The sequence below is a fragment of the Lissotriton vulgaris genome, chromosome 1_1, assembly GCF_964263255.1.
Source record: "Lissotriton vulgaris chromosome 1_1, aLisVul1.2, whole genome shotgun sequence".
Classification (NCBI taxonomy): domain Eukaryota; kingdom Metazoa; phylum Chordata; class Amphibia; order Caudata; family Salamandridae; genus Lissotriton; species Lissotriton vulgaris.
Window position 1 is genome coordinate 783,060,692 of NC_141685.1, and position 22,455 is coordinate 783,083,146.

General features: G+C 46.0%; 1 protein-coding gene across 2 annotated transcripts in view; it reads right to left on the reverse strand.

Moving 5' to 3' along the window:
• Positions 1-279: 279 nt before the first annotated feature.
• Positions 280-22,455, reverse strand: part of LOC147747822 (dimethylaniline monooxygenase [N-oxide-forming] 2-like) — a 386,278-nt gene continuing 364,102 nt past the window's right edge. For both annotated transcript variants that reach the window (XM_086956244.1, XM_086956251.1), the window contains exon 9: positions 280-1,390. In XM_086956244.1, the coding sequence (XP_086812370.1) occupies positions 1,048-1,390 (343 nt within the window). In that variant the 3' untranslated portion in view covers positions 280-1,047. The remainder of the gene's footprint in view (positions 1,391-22,455) is intronic.

Here is a 22,455-nt window from a genome sequence, read left to right on the forward strand (position 1 = left end):
AGGATTTGTGATTGGGTATAATATTTGTTAAACACTTCGACTGTGGGAGAACACTGCTGCTCAGATGTGCCCTGTTCTGGTGAATCAATTCTATAGTATTGTATATGAGGGTTGATCTATTGGCAGTTTCAGATCTGTGGCATTCTGCAAGTCACTGCTAAGTTAAAAAACAATGACGTGGTGCTATGCTTAGGCATGTGGAGGCAAGAAACGTTTCAAATAGTATGGAATAGTATTCAATGGTGAGGGATTTTTTGTCAAATCAATAAAAACAATATAAAATACAAATTATTTTTTTAATTCTTCAAAATGTAATTACTATTTTCATTTGATTTGGTCATCAAAACCGACATGCCTCATCTATTTTCTTTATTCCAATATAAGTGTAGGAGCTCTGATCTATTTCAAAGATCGTGTTTCCCTCCTTCCTTTTTGTTCCATCTCCCTGTTTTCCCAGTTTTTCTTTTATGTTGTGTTCTCCCTCCCTTTTCTGCCTCCAATCAGTTTTTTGGCTTTATGTATGAATTCCTTTCTGAATAATCATCACAGCTTTTTGTCCTTGAAGAAGACATTTTCCCAAGAAGCACCATGTAAGGTTAAAAGACCTTTAGATGCCTTTCTTTTTGTTCTGTTATTAATTTGAGGAGATTGATGTGTCCTAAAAGAGACACAACCAGGACTCAACTGTGAAACAAGCAACAGGATACATATAAACTTGCCGAAACCAGGTTTATGAATGCAAGTCATTGTCCGTTGACTGCCAATTTAGTAAGAATTGATCAGTTCACCATGTGTTTTAGGGGTATTGTCATCTCATAACCTCCAGCAAATGATTTATTGCCGTAAAGGTAGATTGCATGGTTACTTGAAAACAAATGGCTGACTCTTCTGAAGGTAATATGGACAGTGTTGGTCATGAGGGCAAATCTTCACCAAGAATTAAAGATAAATGAAAGGAAGCGGCACTGTATGTCAGGATGCTAAAAAGATAGGCCACTGCCTGAAGAAATGGTGGAAGTGTCTCTAAAGTAAGAGGCATATTCTGTTTTAAAAAAAGCAAAACACAAACAATGTGGCAAAGAGGCCTAGAAGGATCGGCACCAAAAACATGGGAGAATACTCTGGTTGAATCTTCACATCTCGATTTTTGGTGGCCGACACAATCCTGTCCCACTGAGTAAGAATGGCGTGCCGAGCTCCAGGCCACTTCCCTGGACCCATCAAACGGTACTGGAATGGTGTACAAGAGCCGAAGAAGAGCTCCAGAGCCAACCATGGATCCGTCAAGAAGAGTAATGGGATGTTGGGCTTGGCACCAATCTCTGTGGCAAGCTCATCAAAATATTCAATCTGATCCAGCTGAAGGCAGTTCCTCGTCTTTGTGCCAAACCTTGAAGACAAAGAGAAATGTTATGATTAAACAAAACCGTTGATATATAAATGTTGTTAGGTATAGAAAAGAGAAGACTTAAAAATTAGAGAAGGCAATTTAATATTGAAAAATCATGGAATATATCATTGCTTATTTGTCACTTCATAGGACTATAAGTAACAAATGTCACTATCCGCAGCTCAAAGGCACTGATTTGTTTGACTGCCAAAAGATGCAAAGATAGGTCTGTTCTACCAACATGTAGCAACAACACTTTTAACAGCCAGACACTAAAGTCACTTCAATAATACTGTGCATTTGCATAAAGGCATATAATGCCGAGGACGCAATGTTATTTCGTGGACTATGATTCATTGAAATGTCAAGGCTAGTGGATTTGACCATATACACTGATTGACATTGATTGTCATTTTGTTCACATAGTACTTTTAATATAGGGCTTCTAGACCCAAGGACTGACAGAGTGATGTACAACAGTAGGGTAAGTGTATTAAGAGGAAATGTACTAAACCAGCTCATAGGCATATTCCATAACACCAGGTACCATAGTATGTACAAAGTGGGCCAGAAAAAGAAATACACAACTGTAGTAAGTACATGCATGTGATGTACCACAGCAAGTGCAGAGATACAATTGAAACAAAATTCAAATCTATCTATCTATCGACAAATAGCAGTCAAAGATCATCAGCCAAGAACTTTCACTGACAAAGATATGTACAACAGCAAATATGTACAAACCATAGAGATTTGGGACCAGAATATCGTCTTACAAAAATATTGTGTCCTAAATATCATTTACAAAAATATCAATGCAATAGGTGGGGGAAAACATGGCGGCCGCCGGCTAGGGCTGGTCGCGTCTCTCAAACGGAGCTCCCTGTAATCCCAGCAAAGTATAGCAGAACCGGCAGGTTCACGATCCCCTTTACCGCTGTGACATACCCGGCTGTGCTGGATGCGTTCGCGGCTTTCTCCGCCCTGTTGAGTGCCTTTGCTTTGCGTGGACATGGGGGAGAGCTGGGTTTGGTGAGCGGTGGACGCCGGGCGGTGTTGTGTGGCGCAGGTCGGCTTTGTCCGCCCTGACTTGCCGCTGTTTTGCCGCTGTTTTGCCGCTAGTGCACATTCGGACTTCTGACATCTGCTGGTCTCTTCGCGGACGCCCGCCCGAGGTGGTGGTGGTGCGGTGCGGTGGGTCGGCGGCTCCAGCTTTAGTTTCTGCGGGAGAACTCGGAGTCGGAGTAGGGAAGGAACGCCTACCCAGTGGATGTGCGGCTTCAGGGTCCCAGCTTCCGCCTCTCTTCCCCGGTGGGCCGAGGCAGCCGAGGAGCTGCGACGGAGCCGCAGAGCGGCGGCTCGTGGGATATTTGGAGGCACTAGTAGCCTGCAATCATCCCAAAAGTGCCCAGCCACATTAAAGGTAACGCGACTGGGTGCTGAACTCCCCCCTCGCACTGACAAAATAAAACAGCGGATACGTCGCCTTAAAACCAAAACTGAGGCTAAGGCAGCAGCAGAGGAGGAAGGAGCAGAAAAAGCAGCGGATCAAGGATTAACCTCAAGTAAGGTGACCGGGCAGGGGTGTGGGGGGGCCAAGGATACCAATAACCCAGCGGGTGGGTTAGGTGAGACAAGGGCTGTAGCTATTGATGATACCCACATAGACACAACTATTGAGCAGGGGCCTGGTTCTACCGAAGTGAAGGAGGGAGCAAATGATGTAGAATGTGGCGCTAACAAGATTACCCTAGGGTCTTCTATTTTTGTCTTCACTGGGAAACATACTGCCACTACTGCCACAACTGCTACTACCCCCGACTTCCTGACTTAAAAGATTTAAAGCTAGGCGCCAAACCAAAATCCAGAAACATTAAAAGTAGCGCTGTGAGGCTTACTCCCTCGCTTAGGTCATATTTCAAGGTACTGCCACAGGTCCTAGAAGTCTCTTGTAGAGCAGGGGAGGATAGACCCCAAGGAGAAATAATAAAGATGAGTGGTATAGACAATACCCATGGGGTTGCCTCTTTAAATTCGCCAGTCACGAATGCTGGTGTCCCTGTTGATGATATCTCGGAGGAGATTGTACCTTCAATTCTGCATGCCAAAGGAAATAACAATGAATCTAGCCCCCCAGTGGGTGGAACCCGGGAAACGCAAGAAACGCAGGAAAGGATATCAATGGAAGATCTTCTACATGAGATCAAAAGTGGATTCGCTGAATCTAAGCGTAACCAGCAAGAGATAAAAGCGGCGTTTGATGCCCTTGACAAGAGAGTAGACCTGCTTACTGAAAGGACAGAAACTCTCGAAAGCACAGTAGGCGAATTAAAAGCCAAATTGGAATCCGCACAAGAAAAGATATATTACTTAAGACGTGACGGAAATGCAACAAAAGAAAGAGTGGAATCTTCGGAGAATTACTCACGGAGGAATAATATCAGACTCCTGAAGGTTCCGGAAGGAAAAGAGGGGGGAGAAATGAAAAAATGTATCGCCTCCTTGCTTAAAGAGTCCCTGAACTTGGAGGAATCTGTTGAAGACTTGGAAAGGGATATTCAACGAGCCCATAGAGACCCGTTCCGTTTGAAGCAGGGGAGATCAAAACCGAGGAAGATCCTAGTCAACTTTCTAACCTATTCCATCAAGGAGAAGATATTGAACTTAGCGCTTAAATCTACAGCTGTAAAAGCCTCAGATTTCTCCTATGTTATTAGGTCTGACTTGTCGAAAACAACCCTTGATAGACAATGGGAATTAGGCAGAGGAGAATGGAGAAGTTCAGGGCTCTGGGAGCTACTGTCCAGATGAGGTTTACTGCCTTCCTGAGGGTTATGTATAATAACAAAATGCACAACATCCATTCCCCTCTGGAGGCAGATGAACTCCTGGCCTCCATTAGTGACCATCAACAGGGAGCCATTTAGATATCAGAATCTTACAGACAAGAAGATAAGGAGATATAGAGATAAAGAGATAAAAATATTTTAGGTCCCTATATCACTCTATATCACCCTCCTCTTGGGGATAACCTCATCCATTAACTCTACTGATAGATTAGCATGGTAGAAACACATTTAAGGATATGGGAAAAAAATAAATAAATAAAAAAGGGAACGGGGAATGTACACAGAGGGTATTTAAAAAAAAAAATCAATAACACGGATTGGGGGGGGGGGGGTGGTCGAAGCTCTTATAAGGAAAATAGAAAAAAAGAAAGGAAAATAATAAAAAAATAAAAAAGGGGAGAAACTGAGAAAACCTCTAAGAGGTTTACCACCTCTAATATTATTACTCTCTGTATCTTTTCACTCATGACGTTTTCCCCTTAAGGGTATCAATCTTGATACTGCCGGATTACTTTTCATACCAACAACACGTAACAGGGCTGGGTGAGGGGGGACTCCTCAGAGAGACAAATCTGGCATCAATGGCCAGGTTAAGTAAGGGGGGGGGTTTCCAGGGAGGGGTGGGGGGGAGGGGGTAAAACTGCAAAATATCCTCATTTGTCAGACACCGATTTACACTTACAAACATTATTAAACACATCTAAGTTTTGTTTATCCTGCCTTGGGAGTTGTTTTCCTTATATTGACTCAATGAGTCGGTGTAGGAATAAGGATATCAGAAGATGGGAATAAAATTCTTGTCCTGGAATGTCAATGGCCTGCGCGTCAAGAGTAGGAGGTATAGAATACTACAATATTTGAGGGACTCTCCAGCGCAGGTCATTGTCATTCAGGAAACACATCTTCTCCAACAAGAAGTGAGGGAAATGTTGAGGAAAATTAGATGGGTAGACTGTTTTATTTGTACCAATCATAATGCGAATATCCGGGGTATCCTTATTATCTTCAAAAGGCAAGTTAGAGCACAGATTCTTGCCTATGAAGAAGACTTCAGTGGTAGGTGGCTATATTTCAAAGTAAGTCTAGAGGGCAGACCATATAATTTGGTAGGTTATTATGGACCTAATCAGGACGATCCCTCATATTTGAACATAATTCAGAACCACCTCTTAACAACTCACGATCCAATAATTTGGATGGGAGATTTTAATTTAGTACTTAATCCAAAATTGGACAAATCCCCCAACTCAAGGGCATTAACCTATAATAAATCCAGGCAGGCGCTGGGGGTTGTCATGTCAACGCTTGGATTGGTGGATCCATGGAGGGAAAGAGCTGGCGATGCACTTGGCGTATCATATCACAATCATAAATACAATCATAAGTCGAGAATTGATTACGCTCTTTTTAGTTATTCATTAAGAGACCCCTGAAGGATTTAGTGTACTTGTCCTCGCACTTATCAGATCATTCTGCCATATCTTTTTCCTTACAAATAGCTCAGCAATCCTCTCATACCTCCTGGTCATTTGACCGTACGATTCTTTTAGAGGAAGAGGAAATTGATCTCCTCATCCAAGAAACAAAATTCTTTATGGACACCAATATAAATTCTACTCAGCTAGGTATAGTATGGGAGGCTTATAAAGCAAATTTGTGAGGCCATATAACCAACAGGGCCTCTTATCGAGGGAAACTATACAGGGCAAAGATCGCCAACATTGAAAAGGAAATCGCCCTCCTTGACCAACGTATTGGCTCCGGAAATGGGACTAATAAAGAACAGGAACAACGTAAGGAATTAAAGGAGAAGCTAGATAGTATTCTTCAAGAGAGGGTTGCATTGAGATGGGCAGCAAGTAAGCTCTCAAACTTTGAATATGGTGAATCCGCGGGTAAGGTCCTCGCATGGAAAATCAAATCTGACCAGGCCAAAAAATACATAAAGCACATCAGCGTAGAGGGGGAGACTCACGAAAGATCTTCTATTAGAGACATCGGAGAAGCATTTCTGGAGTTTTTTCAGCAAATTTATAAGGAGGAGATCTCGGATGACCCGATGTCTAAGCTTAGATGGATAGAGAAGATTACTCTTCCCACTCTCACCTCGGAACAAAGTGACCGGCTTGATAGACCTATTTCAGAGGGAGAAGTGAGTGACGCTATTAAAAAGGTGAAGCGGGGTAAGGCAGCGGGCCCTGACGGTCTTCCCGGGGAACTACTTCGGGTCTTGGCACCCGAAATAGTCTCAGTGCTTACAAGACTCTTTAATGACATCTTAGCCAATGGTGCTACCCCACCTAAATCTGGGGGGAGGCAACTATCGTCTTGATCCCAAAACCCGGGAAAGATCCGGCCAAATGTGGCTCTTATAGGCCAATTTCACTTTTAAATAGCGATTATAAGCTCTTTGCGGCCGTGTTGGCGAATAGGTTGGGACGCAAGGTTGGCTCAATAATACACACTGACCAGAAGGGCTTTATACAGGGTAGACAGCTCTCAGATCTTACGTATGATCTAATTGGGGCAGTGGATATCGCCTCAATGTTCTCCCTTCCTTTGGCCATCATGACCCTCGACGCTACAAAAGCGTTCGATCGAGTAAATTGGGCATATTTAGCTGAGGTCATGAAGAAATTTGCAATTGCCAAATTTGCCAAACTTTCGGAGATCAATTGGTCTGTTGTATGCCAATCCCAGTGCAAGCATTTTGGTCAACGGTTCATGTACCCAGCCCTTTCAGATCAGTAGGGGAACAAGACAGGGGTGCCCCCTGTCCCCTCTACTTTTTAACATGTATATTGAACCACTTGCACAATCCTTCAGGGATGATCCAAGAATTTCCTCATTCGAATTCGGTGGTTGGGAAAGAATGGTAGGGCTTTACGCCGACGATATAGTAATATACATCAGTGATCCAGCAAAAGCCTTCCCCATTGTGGTTGAAAAGGCCAAAGAATTTGGAAACATATCGGGCTATGATATCAACGCCGAGAAGACTGAGCTCATGACGTGGAATATTGCTAATCCGGGCGTTGGGGTGGCACCCTCAATCCGCTACCTCGGAGTTAAAATCACGCAAGACATTGCCACCCTAGCAAAAGTTAATTTAGATCTGGTTTTCAGAGAATGTAGGGCCTTATTGAAATCCTGGGCGGGTCTTCGATTATCAATTTTTGGGAAAGTCAACATTGTAAAAATGTCCATCCTTCCGAAACTGACTTTTATTTTCAACTCTATTCCCTTGGCTTTTGACTCCAAGCAACTTCTTAAGTGCCAGCAAGAAATTAATTCTTTCATTTGGGGCAATAAATCTACTAGGTTGGCCTGGAAAAAATTAAGGAGGAGGAGGGAAAAAGGTGGGCTGGCCCTCCCAGACTTGCAATATTACTCTTGGGCATTCCAGCTCTCCCACTCAAGAATGCTCCTGAAGTCACCAGATCTCTCTTCAAATGGGAGATTGTTTAAGGCAATGCTGGTAGGGGCAAACCTCCCGCTAGACGGGTTTCTATTTAAGACCGAAAGTTCTTCAAAAAGGTGAGGCTCAAGACTCTTTTAACACTATTGAAGACATGGGTGCAAATTAAACGTAGAGTGGGGCTGGCATACTTTTCTAATTATGCTCAAATATGCGACCCTCCTGGGCTCCCATTGTGCCTGCAAGACTCCCTGGCAACCCCCCTAATTACAGCTGGGTTCTCAAGATGGGGTGAATTGATATCTGGAGGCATCTTGATAGCTAGAGTGGGAGGAGCTTAGGGCGAAAGTAGGGCCGACTCTGTCAAGATTTAAGTATATACAAATCAGTAGTTGGGCCAGAGAATTAATCAGGAAAGATCCTAATATTGGGAGACTTAGCCCCCTAGAACAACACCTAGTAGAAAAACAGACAGGAGGTAAGGAGGTGGCTCTTTGGTATTGGTCCATATTGGAAGAGATAGACGGGGATTTCAATCTCCCAATGGAGCTATGGGGAAAAGAAATGGTGCCGTTAGATGAGGACTTGTGGATAAAATCATTTTCCCTTTTGTATAAACTAGTTAAACCCGCCTGGCTTAGACGAAATCATCTGTTTACCCTACACCGGGCGTATCTCTCCCCTTTACGTTTATCTAAATATCAGGATGGGAAATGCTGTAATAAATGCCACCTACCAGCAGCCTCAGATACACATATGTTTTGGGAATGCCCCCACATATCCGCTTTTTGGAAGGAGATTAAAGTCACCTTAGATTCAATTCTCAAGGTCTTCAGCCGGTAATGCACAGACAGAGAGAAAGGCACAGACAAGTGAAAGTGATGCAAAATATGCCGGGTTTTGTAGATGTTACTTTAGCCTTAATTAGAAGTGACTGTGCAGTTTTCAAGTGAGTTGTAAGAGATGTTCAGGCAATTCTTGAAATGAAAAGTTTGAGTGAAAATCAAAGAGTAAACTCCTTTTTCCATCCGTAGCCATCAACAGTCTCCTATGTGCAGCTTGGGGCAAAGGGTAAGAGCAAGGAATGAACAACTTGCTTACTTTCTGTACCTGCCGCTGTCTTCATGAACTGTGCCTTGATGCACCTAGTGAGACCAGCAGCATGGACAGTGTGGCATAAAAAAATTCAGCATTATGCAGTGAGAGCAGGAAGTGTGAGTTGCATGGAAAGAGGCATGGCCTATAGGAAAGTTGCGTGGTTTGGCGGGCGCAGATCGTGTTCAGTGACTAGGGTCAGCAGCATCTCCTCCGCTGTGGTGGATGAGTGTCGCCCCCTCCTGCCAGCTGCCTCAAAAGGGCAGGTTGAAACATAAAAAACGATATTAAACATGTTTAATTTTCATTTTATTTTTCTTTCCTGCTGAGTGTTTGCATGGAGGATGACAGGCTGCAGGAGCGGTGGTGGGCACTGTTGTCAGTGCGCATTACGATCTCAGGCCAGCCAAACCATCATGCGCACTGAAACCGTCTCCAACCCGAGCTGCGTTGGCGGGTTGGAGACAGCAGGCTCAAGCTCCCAGTCTCACTGAGAGTGCAAATTCAGAGTGCTTAGGCCAATCCTGTCTCTACTCTCATGACATGAGAGCAGTGTCAAGATGGGCTGCAGTGTAGTCTGGGAGCCTGTGCGTGTGAGGAGAGGAGAAGAAGACGTGGTCGGCTGCAGGTAATTTTGTTTTTTATTTTGCATCTTACGACCCCTTCCCCTCCCCTGCCACTCTTCGACAATGGCAGCCGCTACTGGACTGGTTTAAATCTTTACAATGAGCTCTGAAAGCAAGAGGTTGGATTTAAAGAAAGAAAGTTATGACTGTGGAGGCTTGCAGAGTGGTTTGGAGGCAGGAATTGTGGGAGAAAGGTAGAAGGAGTTGATCACAGTCAAATGTGGTTAGTGGGCGAAAAGACGTTGTTTAGATTCCAACACAGTGACCGTGGAATGCTATTTATTGGGAATCTCTGTTGTAATTTCTCTCAACATAAGAACTACAAGCATGTACAAAAAAGTACAACTTAATCCGACGTATGAGTTGTCAAACACAGCCAACAAACGAGGCCTCATACTTATTCAACCAATGTTAACTCATGCTTTTAAGAACTGCTGGGTAAATCTGGAAATAGTTATATCACCCAATTTCCATTTGCAATCATATACAACTGTTATCAGATTCTTCTACACTTCAGACAAATTGTATACGCTCAAGCTGTGAGATCCAGCTCACGACCCGAGAAGCCCAACCAAAAATTGACGACCCTCGTGTGTTCACCAGCTAAAAAGAATGTTGTTACTTCTGCCTGCAACCAGATACCAAAGTTCCACTTATTGCAAAAGGAGTTATTAAACTAACTGAAGCTAATACAATGTAGGTTCACAGAAAGAAGTCAATCCAGAACATAATGGGGTCGGATCACTGACAGAATATCGGAACCAAAAATATCTTGTGGACAGAATATCGTGAAAAAATATCGAGGGCCAAAATATCGAGGGCCTCATTTATGAAAAGTGACGCATCGCTGCGTGAAAACAGCGATGCGTCACTTTTCACTGCGCACTCCTTGCGACACCAATGATGCGTCATATTTAATGTATGATGCATCATGTCGCAAGGACTTACAGATACGTCAATATTTCTGACGCATCTGTAAGAGCAAAAGTGACGCATTGCTGGAGCGTGCCACAAAAGTGACGCAACTCCAGCAATGCTTTCTTTCACATGGGGAAAGCCCCATGTGAAAGGGCTTGCGTCAGTCTTACGCCTGCTGTGAGGCAGGCCCAAGATTTTGACACAACAGCATCCTAAAAGTGACGCAGTGAAATCTCATAGATTTCACTGCGTCACTATTAAGAGGCTTTTTGCGGGGGAACTCTGCATACATTATACCTGATGCAGGTATAATGTGGCGCAGGGTTTTAAAAAGTGACGCATCTACCTAGATGCGTCACTTTTTAAATATGGCGCAACAAGGCGCATTTTGTACGCCGCTGGTGCGTCACAAAAAGTGACGCACCGGCGACGCAAAACTGACGCAAGGCCTCATAAATAAGGGCCCGAGAATGTAAGTGAAAATAGGTAAGTATAGATTTACTATTCTTCACTCCACATCTATGTACCTTGATGAAATATATATCATCAAGGTACATAGATGTGGAGTTATATATAGTAAACCTTTGTTTACCTATAGAAACTTACCTTCACTATATTTTTGTCCTCAATATACATGACACAATATTTTTGGGTTCCGATATTCTCTCTAAACACTGCAGAATTACTATCATGCTGTTCTCTTTAAGAAACAATTTACAGAGTCCAGGGCTTAAGAGAAAGGATCAGTAAGACCTGTAACTCATCTACTTCCAACTTTGGCTGATTAGGAATTGTCTGTGCAGCACTTAAATGAATCGCATGGTTTTGTGAAATAATTATTTTCACAATTCAACAAAGCATTTAAATGTTTACTACTGTCTTGTTAATACTGACATGTAAAAGCATTGTATTATTAATTTTAATCCGCACATCTTGTCTTCAACCCACATCTACATCTTCAGATCTTTACTTCTGCATCTAAACCATGGATACTGTTACCAAACCTTTACCCCAAAACTATGGTAGTATTTCGGAATATCAAGCACAAAAATATTGTGCCACTATAATATTGTAGCCAGAATATTGACAACTAAAATATTTTTACAGTAAATATGTATGTATAAGTATTGGTTTATTTTTCTTAATGCCACATCTATCTACAGTGATGATATGTATTGTCAAAGCACAAAGTTAAAGATAGTAACTCTGAACATACTTTTAAATATTTACCTTCACAGGTCCTTGTTTATGAAGGGCTTACGCCGCTGTTGTGTCTTTTTTTGTGACTTTGCAGTGGCGTAATAAATGCACCACACTGTGCCATATTTACAAAGTGATGCATCTAGGTCGATGCGTCACTTTGTAAACCCCTGCCCTACACTCCACCTGCAACAGGTATAATGTATGCAGGGTGGGTGTTCCGATGCAGGCAAGCCACATAGCAGTGACCCAGGGAAATCAATGAGATTTCACTTTGACACTTCTAGGGTGTCACTGCATCAGATCCTTGTAAGGACTGTTGCAGGCCCTTTGGCATGGAACTCGCCCGTTTGTCATGCCACATTGCTGGAGTTGCGTCTGTTTTGCGACACAATCCAGCAATGTGTCATTACTTCGCAACCAGATATCAATCAATCAATCAATCATTTGTGAAGCCCACTACATACCCGCAAGGGTCTAAAGGCGCTTGGTGGGAGGGGGGCACTACTATTGAACAGCCAGGTCTTGAGTAACCTCCTCAAGGTCAGCTTGGGTCTGTCGTAGGCTCAGTGGGAGGGTTTTCCATGTCTTGACGGCGAGGTGGGAGAAGAGGTGGGAGAAGAGGTGACGGTGGTGAGTGAGAGGTCGGCGGACCGAAGCTGGTGGTTGGGGGTGTAGAAGGAGAGCCGTCTGTTGAGGTAGGCTGGGCCGGTCTTGTGGAGTGCCTTGTGTGCGTGTGTGAGGAGCTTGTAGGATATCCTCTTGTTGACGGAGAGCCAGTGCAGGTTTCTCAGGTGGGGGGTGATGTGGCAGTGGCGTGGTAAGTGGAGAATGAGTTATGCCGAGGGGTTATGGATGCATTGTAGTCGTTTGATGAGCTTGGTCGGGGCTGCCGCGTAGAGGGCGTTTCCGTGTCGAGTCTGCTGCTGACGAGGGCCTGGGTGACTGTGTTTCTTGTATCTGTAGGGATCCATCTGTAGATCCTGCAGAGCATGCGGAGAGTGTTGAAGCAGGAGGAGGAGACAGCGTTGACTTGCTTGGTTATTGAGAGCTTTGAGTCGAGGATGATTCCCAGGTTGCGTGCGTGGTCGGTTGGTGTCGGGGCTGCACCCAGTGCCGTCGGCCACCAGGAGTCGTCACAGGCTGATGGGTTGGAGCCGAGGATGAGGACCTCCATCTTGTCTGAGTTCAGCTTCAGGCGGCTGGTCTTCATCCAGTCGGCAACGGCCTTCATTCCTTTATGGAGGTTGGCTTTGACGGTGATGGGGTCCTTGGTGAGGGAGAGGATCAGCTGAGTGTCGTGGGCATAGGAGATTATGTTGAGGTTGTGCTGTCGGGCTACATGTGCGATTGGGGCCATGTAAATGTTGAACAGCGTCGGCTGAGAGGGAATCCCTGGGGTGCGCCATAGATGATCTCGGAGGCTATGGAACAGAATGGGGGGAGGCGGACACTCTGGGTTCTGCCGGAGAGGAAGGAGGTGGTCCAATCAAGTGCCTTGTCTCAGATCACTTTGGCGTGGAGGCGTGTGCGTAGTGTGTGGTGGCAGACGGTGTCGAAGGCGGCAGAGAGGTCTAGGAGGATGAGTGCTGCAGTCTCGCCGCTGTCCAGCAGGGTCCTGATGTCGCTGGTGGCGGCCATGAGGGCAGTCTCGGTGCTGTGGTTGCTGCAGAACCCTCACTGGGAAGGGTCCAGGATTCTGTTTTCTTCGAGGTATTGGGTTAGCTGTCTGTTGATGGTTTTCTCAATGACCTTGGCCGCGAAATGGAGCAGAGAGATGAGCAGGAAGTTCTTGAGGTCTCTTGGGTCTGCCTTAGGTCTTTTGAGTAGGGCGTTGATCTTGGCGTGTTTCCAGATCTCTGGGAAGGTCGCAGTCTCGAGGGAGAGATTGATGACATTGCGCAGGTGGGGTGTGATGGAGCTGCTTGCTCTGTTGAAGATTTGGTGCGGGAATGGGTCTGACGGAGAGCCGGAGTGTTTTGTGCCCATGGTCTTGATGGTGTCATTGATGCTCACGCTGGCCCAGGCTAGCAGGGGGTCGTGGTCGATGGTGTGCGGAGGGTCTGTGGTGTTGCTGTCTGTTGGGGCTGTCTGGGTGTTGAAGCTGTCGTGGATGTCTGCTATCTTGCGGTGGAAGAAGGTGGAGAGGGAGTCTCACAGGGCTTGCAATGGCAGGATGTCATTGGTGTTGGAGCTGGGGTTGGAGAGTTCCTTCATGATGTTGAAGAACTCCTTGCTATTGTGTGCGTTGTTGTTGAGGTGGTCTTTGAAGGAGGTCCTCTTGGCCGTCCTGATGAGGTGGTGGTGGTTGCGGATGGCGTCCTTGTGTGCTGCGTGCTGTCCGGAGTTTGTTCACTGTGCCATTTCTTCTCTAGTTTCCGGCAGACTTGCTTGGAGGCTAGGAGTTCTGGGGTGAACCAGCTGGCCATCTTGCTGATGTCTCTGTGGGGGGGTTTCATCAGCGGGGTGAGGGTGTTGGCGCAGTCCTCGATCCAGCATATGAGGCTGTGGGCAGCGTTGTCGGTGTTGAAGGGTTCGGTGGGTGGGCAGAGAGCGAGATTTGCATGTAGTTGGTCTTCGGTGATTTTGCTCCAGCAACGGCGGGGGATCTGTTGGGTGCGGTGGTGTGTGGTGGGTTTCTGGAAGGCGAAGTGGATGCAGCGGTGGTCAGTCCAGAGGAGTTCAGTGGTGTGGCTGACGTAGACGTGTATGCTTGAGGAGAAGACGGGGTCGAGCGTGTGGCCTGGAAAAGTGGGTGGACGTTGTGACGAGTTGCTTCAGTCCGAGGTTGGTGTGGTTATCGATCAGGGTTGTGGAGTTGTTGTCGTTGTTGTTCTCAAGGTGAAAGTTCAGGTCTCTGAGGAGGATGTAGTCGGTGGAGGTCAGGGCGTGCGTACTGATCAAGTCGGAGATGGAGTTGCTGAACTGGGGGCGGGGTCCGGGGAGTCGGTAGATGAGGATGCCTCTGAGGGTGGAGCTAGGGTCTGTGTGGATCTGGAAATGCATGTGTTTGGTGGTGCTGAGCGTGTTGCCGGTGACCCTGATGCTGTTCTTGTGGACGATGGCGATTCCACCTGCTACTCCGTTGGTGCGGTCTCTGCGGGTGATCTTGTAGCCATCTGGGATGGCTAAGGCAATGTAGGGTTCAGAGGAGTCGTTAAACCAGGTCTCTGTCAGGAAGGCGACGTCTGGGGATGTTGTGTCGAGCAGGTCCCAGAGCTCGCCGGCATGCTTGCGTGCGGAGCGGGTGTTCAGTAGTATGCATCGGAGGTGGTTGGGGTCTTTCTTGGCGGGTGGTTCGTCGGCTCTGAGGCTGGTGTAGATGCAGTTCCGGCCAGTGAAGGGGCCATGTGTGCGTTTCGGGGCAGCCTTGAAGCAGGTGTGGCTCCGTCCGGAGTTGAGTGCGTGCAGAGTGCTAGCGTCGTTGTGGCGGAGGTCGTGGTGGTGGGTGCGGGGGCCAGGAGTTCTGGTGCTGGGCGCAGTCCAGGCGCGGATGGGCGCAGGCGGACTTGCCTTAGGCGCGCCAGCAGCTCAGCCGTGCAGCAGCCGACATATATGGGGAGGTGGTAGGGAGGAGCAGCTGGAAGGCGGGGCAGCGAATGGGCAGTAGGCAGTCAGGGGGGCAGTGCCGCAGGGGACACAGCGGCGAGGGCGGTGAGGATCAACGAAGGTAACAGAAGGAAAAAGGGGCACAAAATCGAGGGAAAAACGAGTGGCACAGAAGGCAGAAGGGCACAAAAAACAAATGGAACAGAAGGCAAAAGGGGCACAAAAACGAGGGAAAAACAAGTGGCACAGAGGGCAGAAGGGCACAAAAATGGAGTGGAACAGAAGGCAAAAGGGGCACAAAAATGAGGGAAAAATGAGTGGCACATAAGGCAGACCAGCACAAAAAAAGAGTGGAACAGAAGGCAAAAGGGGCACAAAAACGAGGGAAAAACGAGTGGCACAGAGGCAAAATACAGAATACAGAAATACAGGGGCAGCTAAGTACAGAAGGCAGAACGGGCAGAGAGAGCACAGGGACAGCGAGGGGAACAGAGGGAGGAAAATGGGCACGGAACACGAACAGGCAGCGTGGGAAACCAGACAACAGCAGTCACAGACACAACAACGAAATACAGGCAATACAATAAAAACAATAAGCGGAAGATGAACAAACCTACGGCCTACCACTGGCCAGCAGGGATGAGGCACAGGTGCTAGCCTGCGCGTGGAGGAGGGCCTCGAACTTACTTCGTCAGTAGCGGCAGCTGGGGCAGGGACACACAGGCAGTGCTGTGTGGAGGGGGAGCGACCTACCTGGTGGGGTCTGGTCAATCCTTGTGACTTGAAGTGCTGTACTGTAAATACGGTGCATCCAAGGTGTCGCATTTTGCATTGCTGTTTCCAAACAGCGATGCAACACTTTTCATAAAGAGGCCCACTGTATTTAGGTACTCAACATTTTGACTAAGAGCCTGATTATGAGTTTGGCGGACGATCTATTCCATTACAAACGTGACGGATATGCCTCCCATCCTATGATGAGTTCCATTGAATATGATGGAGCTCGTAATATGGCGGACAGGATATCTGTCACATTTGTGATGAAGTAACCAGTCTGTCAAACTCGTAATCAGACCTCAAGACATTTTGATAGCACAATAGATAAAGCTCAATAATTTCTGTCTACTCTAATGGTTATCTTTGCTGACTAAGGACTGAGATTCTGGGATGAGTGTAACTTTTCATTTTTCAGTCTTGTTCCTTTCAATCAAATCTTCAGGTATTTTATGTGAGTGATGCACTATTTACAAGCAATAAAACAGGACAGCTAATTTAAACTGAATATAAAGCTGACAAAAACTTAGCATTTCGGTTTTCTGTTCACAGTTGTTAGGTTTTTAGTAAGTCCAGGGGCATTTTTTCAGTGTTTTCCCAACTTGTGAAAGATAGTCATTATCAGTATCTACACATTTTGGCATCCATAAAATTCATTAAAAAAATGTACTGTTTTTCCTATGATTACAAAAGCAATCATTGTAAAATAAAACAGTTCTCCAAGTTGGATCTACTGTCTTTGCCAATGCTTTTTGGCGATGTTCAGCGGCATCAGTAAACGCACAATACATTTTCTGCCCACACTATTTAGCATCAGGGATAAAAATAAAGGTGTGATGATGTAGCTGGTGCTGACGGTGGGGTTATTCTGTTTGCATGGAATACACAAGATTTCCTTTGGAAAACAAGTTCCCCATGGCCTGCCTAGTACCACGTGGACTAATTTATCATTTGTCCCTCGTCCTCTGCACAGTGTACCTCCTTGATTTCGTAATACAGTCTATGTCCACACACCAAATATGTATCACCTCACACACTATGATGTCTTACCTCAGTGTAAACTGGGCCACACTGGGCTGTCAGTGTACTGCTCTCCCTCACCCACATTATGTCCCCTTTGCCATTCTTTGCCACCATCACTTCTGTGGAGCACTTTTACCTGCTCTGTACGAGCTTGTTGCTTCTCACCTCCTCTGAGCCCCTCAACCACTCTTGGTCCAGTTATCCATATTGTGCCCCCACATTGGATCTCACCTAATGTATTCTTAGTCTCTCTGGATGCCCCTGGAGATTGAATGGGAGCAGAAAGGTGGGGATTTCAAGGCCCCATATGACCCCTCTGTCAAAAGGTGTTAGCAGGCATTGCTTGAATTTTAGAAAGGGTTGCTGAGGCCTAGCCTTAGAAACATAGAATATTCCAACAAACTCCAGCCCCCACTCAATAACGGCTTCCATAAGCTTGGCAGACAGATGGACTGTCGTATTCATGAGGACGGAGATAAGGGAGCATGGCCAATTGTGGTGAAAGATGGTGGCTCGGCTATGAGCGCCAGCCTCGTCTGCATGCATCTGACACAGTCATGGGGGTTCTGCTGGTCCAGTGGTGATAGGGGAGGATAGGCATAATGTTGGTGACCCCGGCGGCCTGAGGGCAAAAATGGAGGAGCTGCCCTAAACCATACAGTGTCGAAGGGCTCAGCAGGTCGGGGCCTGCACTATCAAGATAGTAGCCGTGACTCACAGAACGCTGCCACAGGCAACACAGAGAGCCCTGTGAGGGTGCCACCCCCGACCCAGAAGCTGCCCTGCTGACTGGGGAGAGTTGAGCCCTCAACCTTGGGCCAAAAGTATAAACAGAACTTGCCCTACAATAACAGGAGGAGGGCTACACAGGGCCAAACTCTTCTGCCACTGTTTGAACTGCTGCATACACCCTGGTGACGCCAGAGCCAATCAGAGAAGGCCTGATAGCCGGTGGGGGCTGAACCTTTGACTGGGAGTGGGGGGGGGGGCAGTGATGAACCCCTCACAAGACCCACCTGGTGAAGAGAGGAGCCTAGAGGTAGGAAGTGTGGCAGTGAAAGATATCAACAGTGGCATTTGTGCTGGGAAGGGCTAAAAGACAATCAGGAGAGAGTCCTGAGTTGCTGCGATTCAGACTAACTTGGTTGTAACCTTATGAGATGCGAGGATCTGGGTAGAGGTGCGGAAAAAAAGGTAGTGAGAGGGTAAACCACACAGCCAATGAAGGTCCATTGTCTTGCCAGCAGTGTACCTGGAGAGACTTAAGGCTACCATTTGGCCTTCCCTGGTGAATAGACTTCAACACCCAAAGCCATAACCCAAACAATCGGGAGGTCAAGATCCAGGAAGGACGTACGAGGCACTGCAGGGCATGATATGTAAAACAACAAGGACCCCCTGATAAGAATCAATTTCCTGGGTCAGGGCAAATAATATATGTGAGTACAACACCCAGGCAAATTATCAAATACCAACTAGCACATGAAAGGTGGCATGTGCCACACAAAAATTAATAGTCGACTACTGTTTTTACACATATAATACAATTTAATTCCTTATAAAAAACATAATATTGGATAAAATTGATACATAATTATAGACAATTGATAAAATATTTCAGCATTATAGCATATGCATTTTTCTATACACACAACACTTATTAAATAAAAAAGAACTATTAGATGGTTTCCTGTCTACGTGTTTCGACACCAAGCTGTGTCTTCCTCAGGACTGTACCATCATTGTGCTATTTAAAGGGCCGACTAGACAAACATCAAAGTATCATGTAGATCACGGTAGTATCAAAAGAAATTGTTCAGATCTTAAATGACGCCCAGAATGTATAAATCTTGTTTAAATCTTCACTAGTTATGCGTTGAGAAGAAGAGACATATAGCTTGCTGACATCAAATCATCGTTTACTATAGGGTAATATACCTCGGTTTGGTCACAACAGCAGAATATATTTTCTCTTTCCTATTAAAGAGTATGCTCTGTTGATTCAGGTGTGCGGCGTCGTGTAGCTGTAGTCTGATTATATTTGTTAGGTTAAGCGGTCTGTTATCCTGTTCAGGAGATTGCTTTCTGCAAGTTAATACAGGAGAAGAGTTCTTTGCCGACACATTAGATGCCGCCGGGAACACGCCGCAACCGGTCCGTTTGAATCTGCCAGGATACAGATAAACGTTTGCGAAACCTCTGATGTTCGCGTGGTCTTACACCTTACGGCGCCTTTGATAGAGTAAAACGAGGGCCAACTCCAATCAGGACGATATATAAGACTGCTCAGTCTACGGACTACATCCGGACCAATACTACATGGCGCTCCTGTATAAACTTGCAGAAAGCAATCTCCTGAACAGGATAACAGACCGCTTAACCTAACAAATATAATCAGACTACAGCTACACGACGCCGCACACCTGAATCAACAGAGCATACTCTTTAATAGGAAAGAGAAAATATATTCTGCTGTTGTGACCAAACCGAGGTATATTACCCTATTGTAAACGATGATTTGATGTCAGCAAGCTATATGTCTCTTCTTCTCAATGCATAACTAGTGAAGATTTAAACAAGATTTATATATTCTGGGCGTCATTTAAGATCTGAACAATTTCTTTTGATACTACCGTGATCTACATGATACTTTGATATTTGTCTAGTCGGCCCTTTAAATAGCAGAACGATGGTAAAGTCCTGAGGAAGACACAGCTTGGTGTCGAAACGCGTAGACAGGAAACCATCTAATAGTTCTTTTTTATTTAATAAGTGTTGTGCGTATAGAAAAATGCATATGCTATAATGCTGAAATATTTTATCAATTATCTATAATTATGTATCCATTTTATCCAATATTATGTTTTTTATAAGGAACTAGCAGCCCGCCCCAGCGTTGCCTGGGGCAGAAAGGGGCTGGGGGCAGCATTGTGCATATATAAAAAGACACATTTGAATTTCAAATGCAGAAGCCTGTATAACATACTTAGAAGCGAGCAGACTGCATTGCAATCCTGTTTTTTCCTATCCCTCTAATCATTAATTTCGCTCTTTTTCAACTTTCCTGCCATCTGTGCACTTAGCATTTCACCGTATATCCGTTTCTCTGAATGTGTTTTTATGTAGTCATAAAACCCATGTCTGATGAGATGTCCTATTTTCTTCTGTATATTCCTCGTAACTTATTTCCTCTGCCCAATATCCGGAAGATATTGTTTACTTTGAGACAGAAGGTCATTTTCTCAAGGAATACACATTTGCGTTTCATTCCCAGTGATGTCTCTAAACTCTCTGGCGAGCAGGGACAGGAAAGGCTGCCAGAGCTCCGAGTATTTAGCACCCTCCCCCATCAATGTCATGATGTAGCTTTAAGCAGAACCTGGAAGGGGCGAACACTGGGGGAGTAAAGAGAGAGTGAAATCAGCATTGCGTAATGTGAGTGTTGAGCAATGCTAATTTGTTGGTATGTAATTATATTCATCTATTGCTAGCTGAACGATAAATATCAGATGCACATGATCGAGGGGAAATACCTTTTTGTATTTAAAACTTCAAAACCATTCGTACATCCGTTTGGTGTCTGCTCAGCATTAGCATCCCTGTGAGCCGAACTCGAGCATAGAGCGTGGCGGGCGCCTCCCGCCTCGAGTCTCCCGCCCGCCTCCCGCCTCCCGCCTCCCGCCTCCCGTCTCGAGTCTCCCGCCCGCCTCCCGCCTCCTGCTCCGGCTATGTAAACCCCCCCCCCCATCACGACTTACCTACCCGCGCTGCCACTGCTCCTCCGCTTCTCAAAGCTCGGTATTGCTATTGCTGTGGTGAACTCCGCTCCTCCCCTCACTCAGACGCTAATCATGTCCTCGCTCCTCCTGTTGCTGTGAAGGACGCTACTCCCCTCACGCATACGTCGCGGCCGGCGCTACTTGCAAGGGACTACTTTTTTTTTCTTTGTAAATATTTTAAACAACGTTTATTTTTTATTTTTATGTAGCCTATGTCCTTCTGCTTGCCCTGAGGTTTTCTATGATGTTTTGGGTGTTCAGATTGGTGGTGTAGTTTTCGAGTTTACCTTGCCCAAAGGTGCAAGTTCTCTCTTTATAATAGTAGTATAGATTAAATTGTATTCTATGTGTAAAAACAGTAGTCGACTATTAATTTTTGTGTGGCACATGCCACCTTTCATGTGCTAGTTGGTATTTGATAATTTGCCTGGGTGTTGTACTCACATATACTGCAGGGCATGATACTATACCCTCCCCCCCGAGGAGTTTTCCTACAGAACCGGCCAAGCCTGGAATCGGCCTGCCCGTGAAGCAAAGAATATAAGCTGGATAAGATCTTGGAGGTGGTGAATGGCTCCAAAGAATGCATTGAGGCCAAAATTGACAAAGTTGTGATCGAACTGGGCAGACTGAAAGATGACCACTGCAAGCTAGTGGATAAGGTGAAGCAACTTGAGGAAGCAGTGAGTGAGCTGTGTCCCAGAAAGGTGGAACTGCAGGCCCAGTCAACTTACTTGCTGAGTAGGGTGAAGAACTTGCTTAAGAGATAAGATAAGGCTGAGGGCTGCAACCACCACAACAACTTACGGCTGATGGACCTTTCAGAACAGTTAGAGGATGGAGACATGATCTCCTACTTGGAACACTCGCTGCAAACTGTAGTGGTTCCTGAGGGACTGTCGCTATTCTTCACCCCGGCTGGGGGTGGCACGAGTCCTCCACTATAAGGACATAGGTCAGATCATCAAAGAAGCAAGCTTCAATGCCAACTTGCATGTGGGAAACAGCACATCTATCCGGACTATGTCATGGCTGTGCATAGACAAAGGTCCTCATTTTTTTGTAGGTCAAGGGGGAGTTGAGAGAGGTGAGTGACTCATACATGCTCCTCTTCGCCCGCGGGTCAAGGCCATGGTCATGGTAAGCATGACTGACTGGAGCAGTATAAAAATGGCACAGTGTGAATGCTGAGTGATGACCACCCCAACAAAGAGCAAATACCAAAGATGACGAAATAGACCACCGGACCAGTGCCTTCTAAGGGCACAGGTGGCAAGCTTCCAGGTAGAGGCAGTGGAGGTGGCATCCTCTTTCTGGCACTTGATCGGAGCTGGACTATCTGATTGGCTCATAGCGAGACAGCACTGAACCACACTCCACCAGTGGAGGAAAAGTCCAGACCCTAGCCGACTCCCTGATCTGCAGAAGACCTTAAAATGCTGGATGAAGAAGGCTGCCCTTGCTGGATGGGGCCATGGCCCTGTTGCATTTTCAGGGGTGACTGACACCTGGAAATCTTCCCGCTGGCCCTGAAAGGGTTCCATATCTACACCTACTAGTGTATGTCCCGATGAATGGCTGGATTACATGATGATCTGGAAATGATGACACAGCTCCCCCATTTCTCCTGTACCTTAGTACTGGTGAGTATGAACACTGGAACTTCTCGACTGCTATTTGTGCTGGACGGATTATACTAATCACTCTGCCCTGGGGAGCAGGAGCTGGGGATTGTTTTTGTTTGTTTCTGAACCACACCCAGCTGATAGTGAACCCCCTATTCACACATGTTTAGGTTGCACCCATCCCCCTAACGCACAACTCACATGGCTGC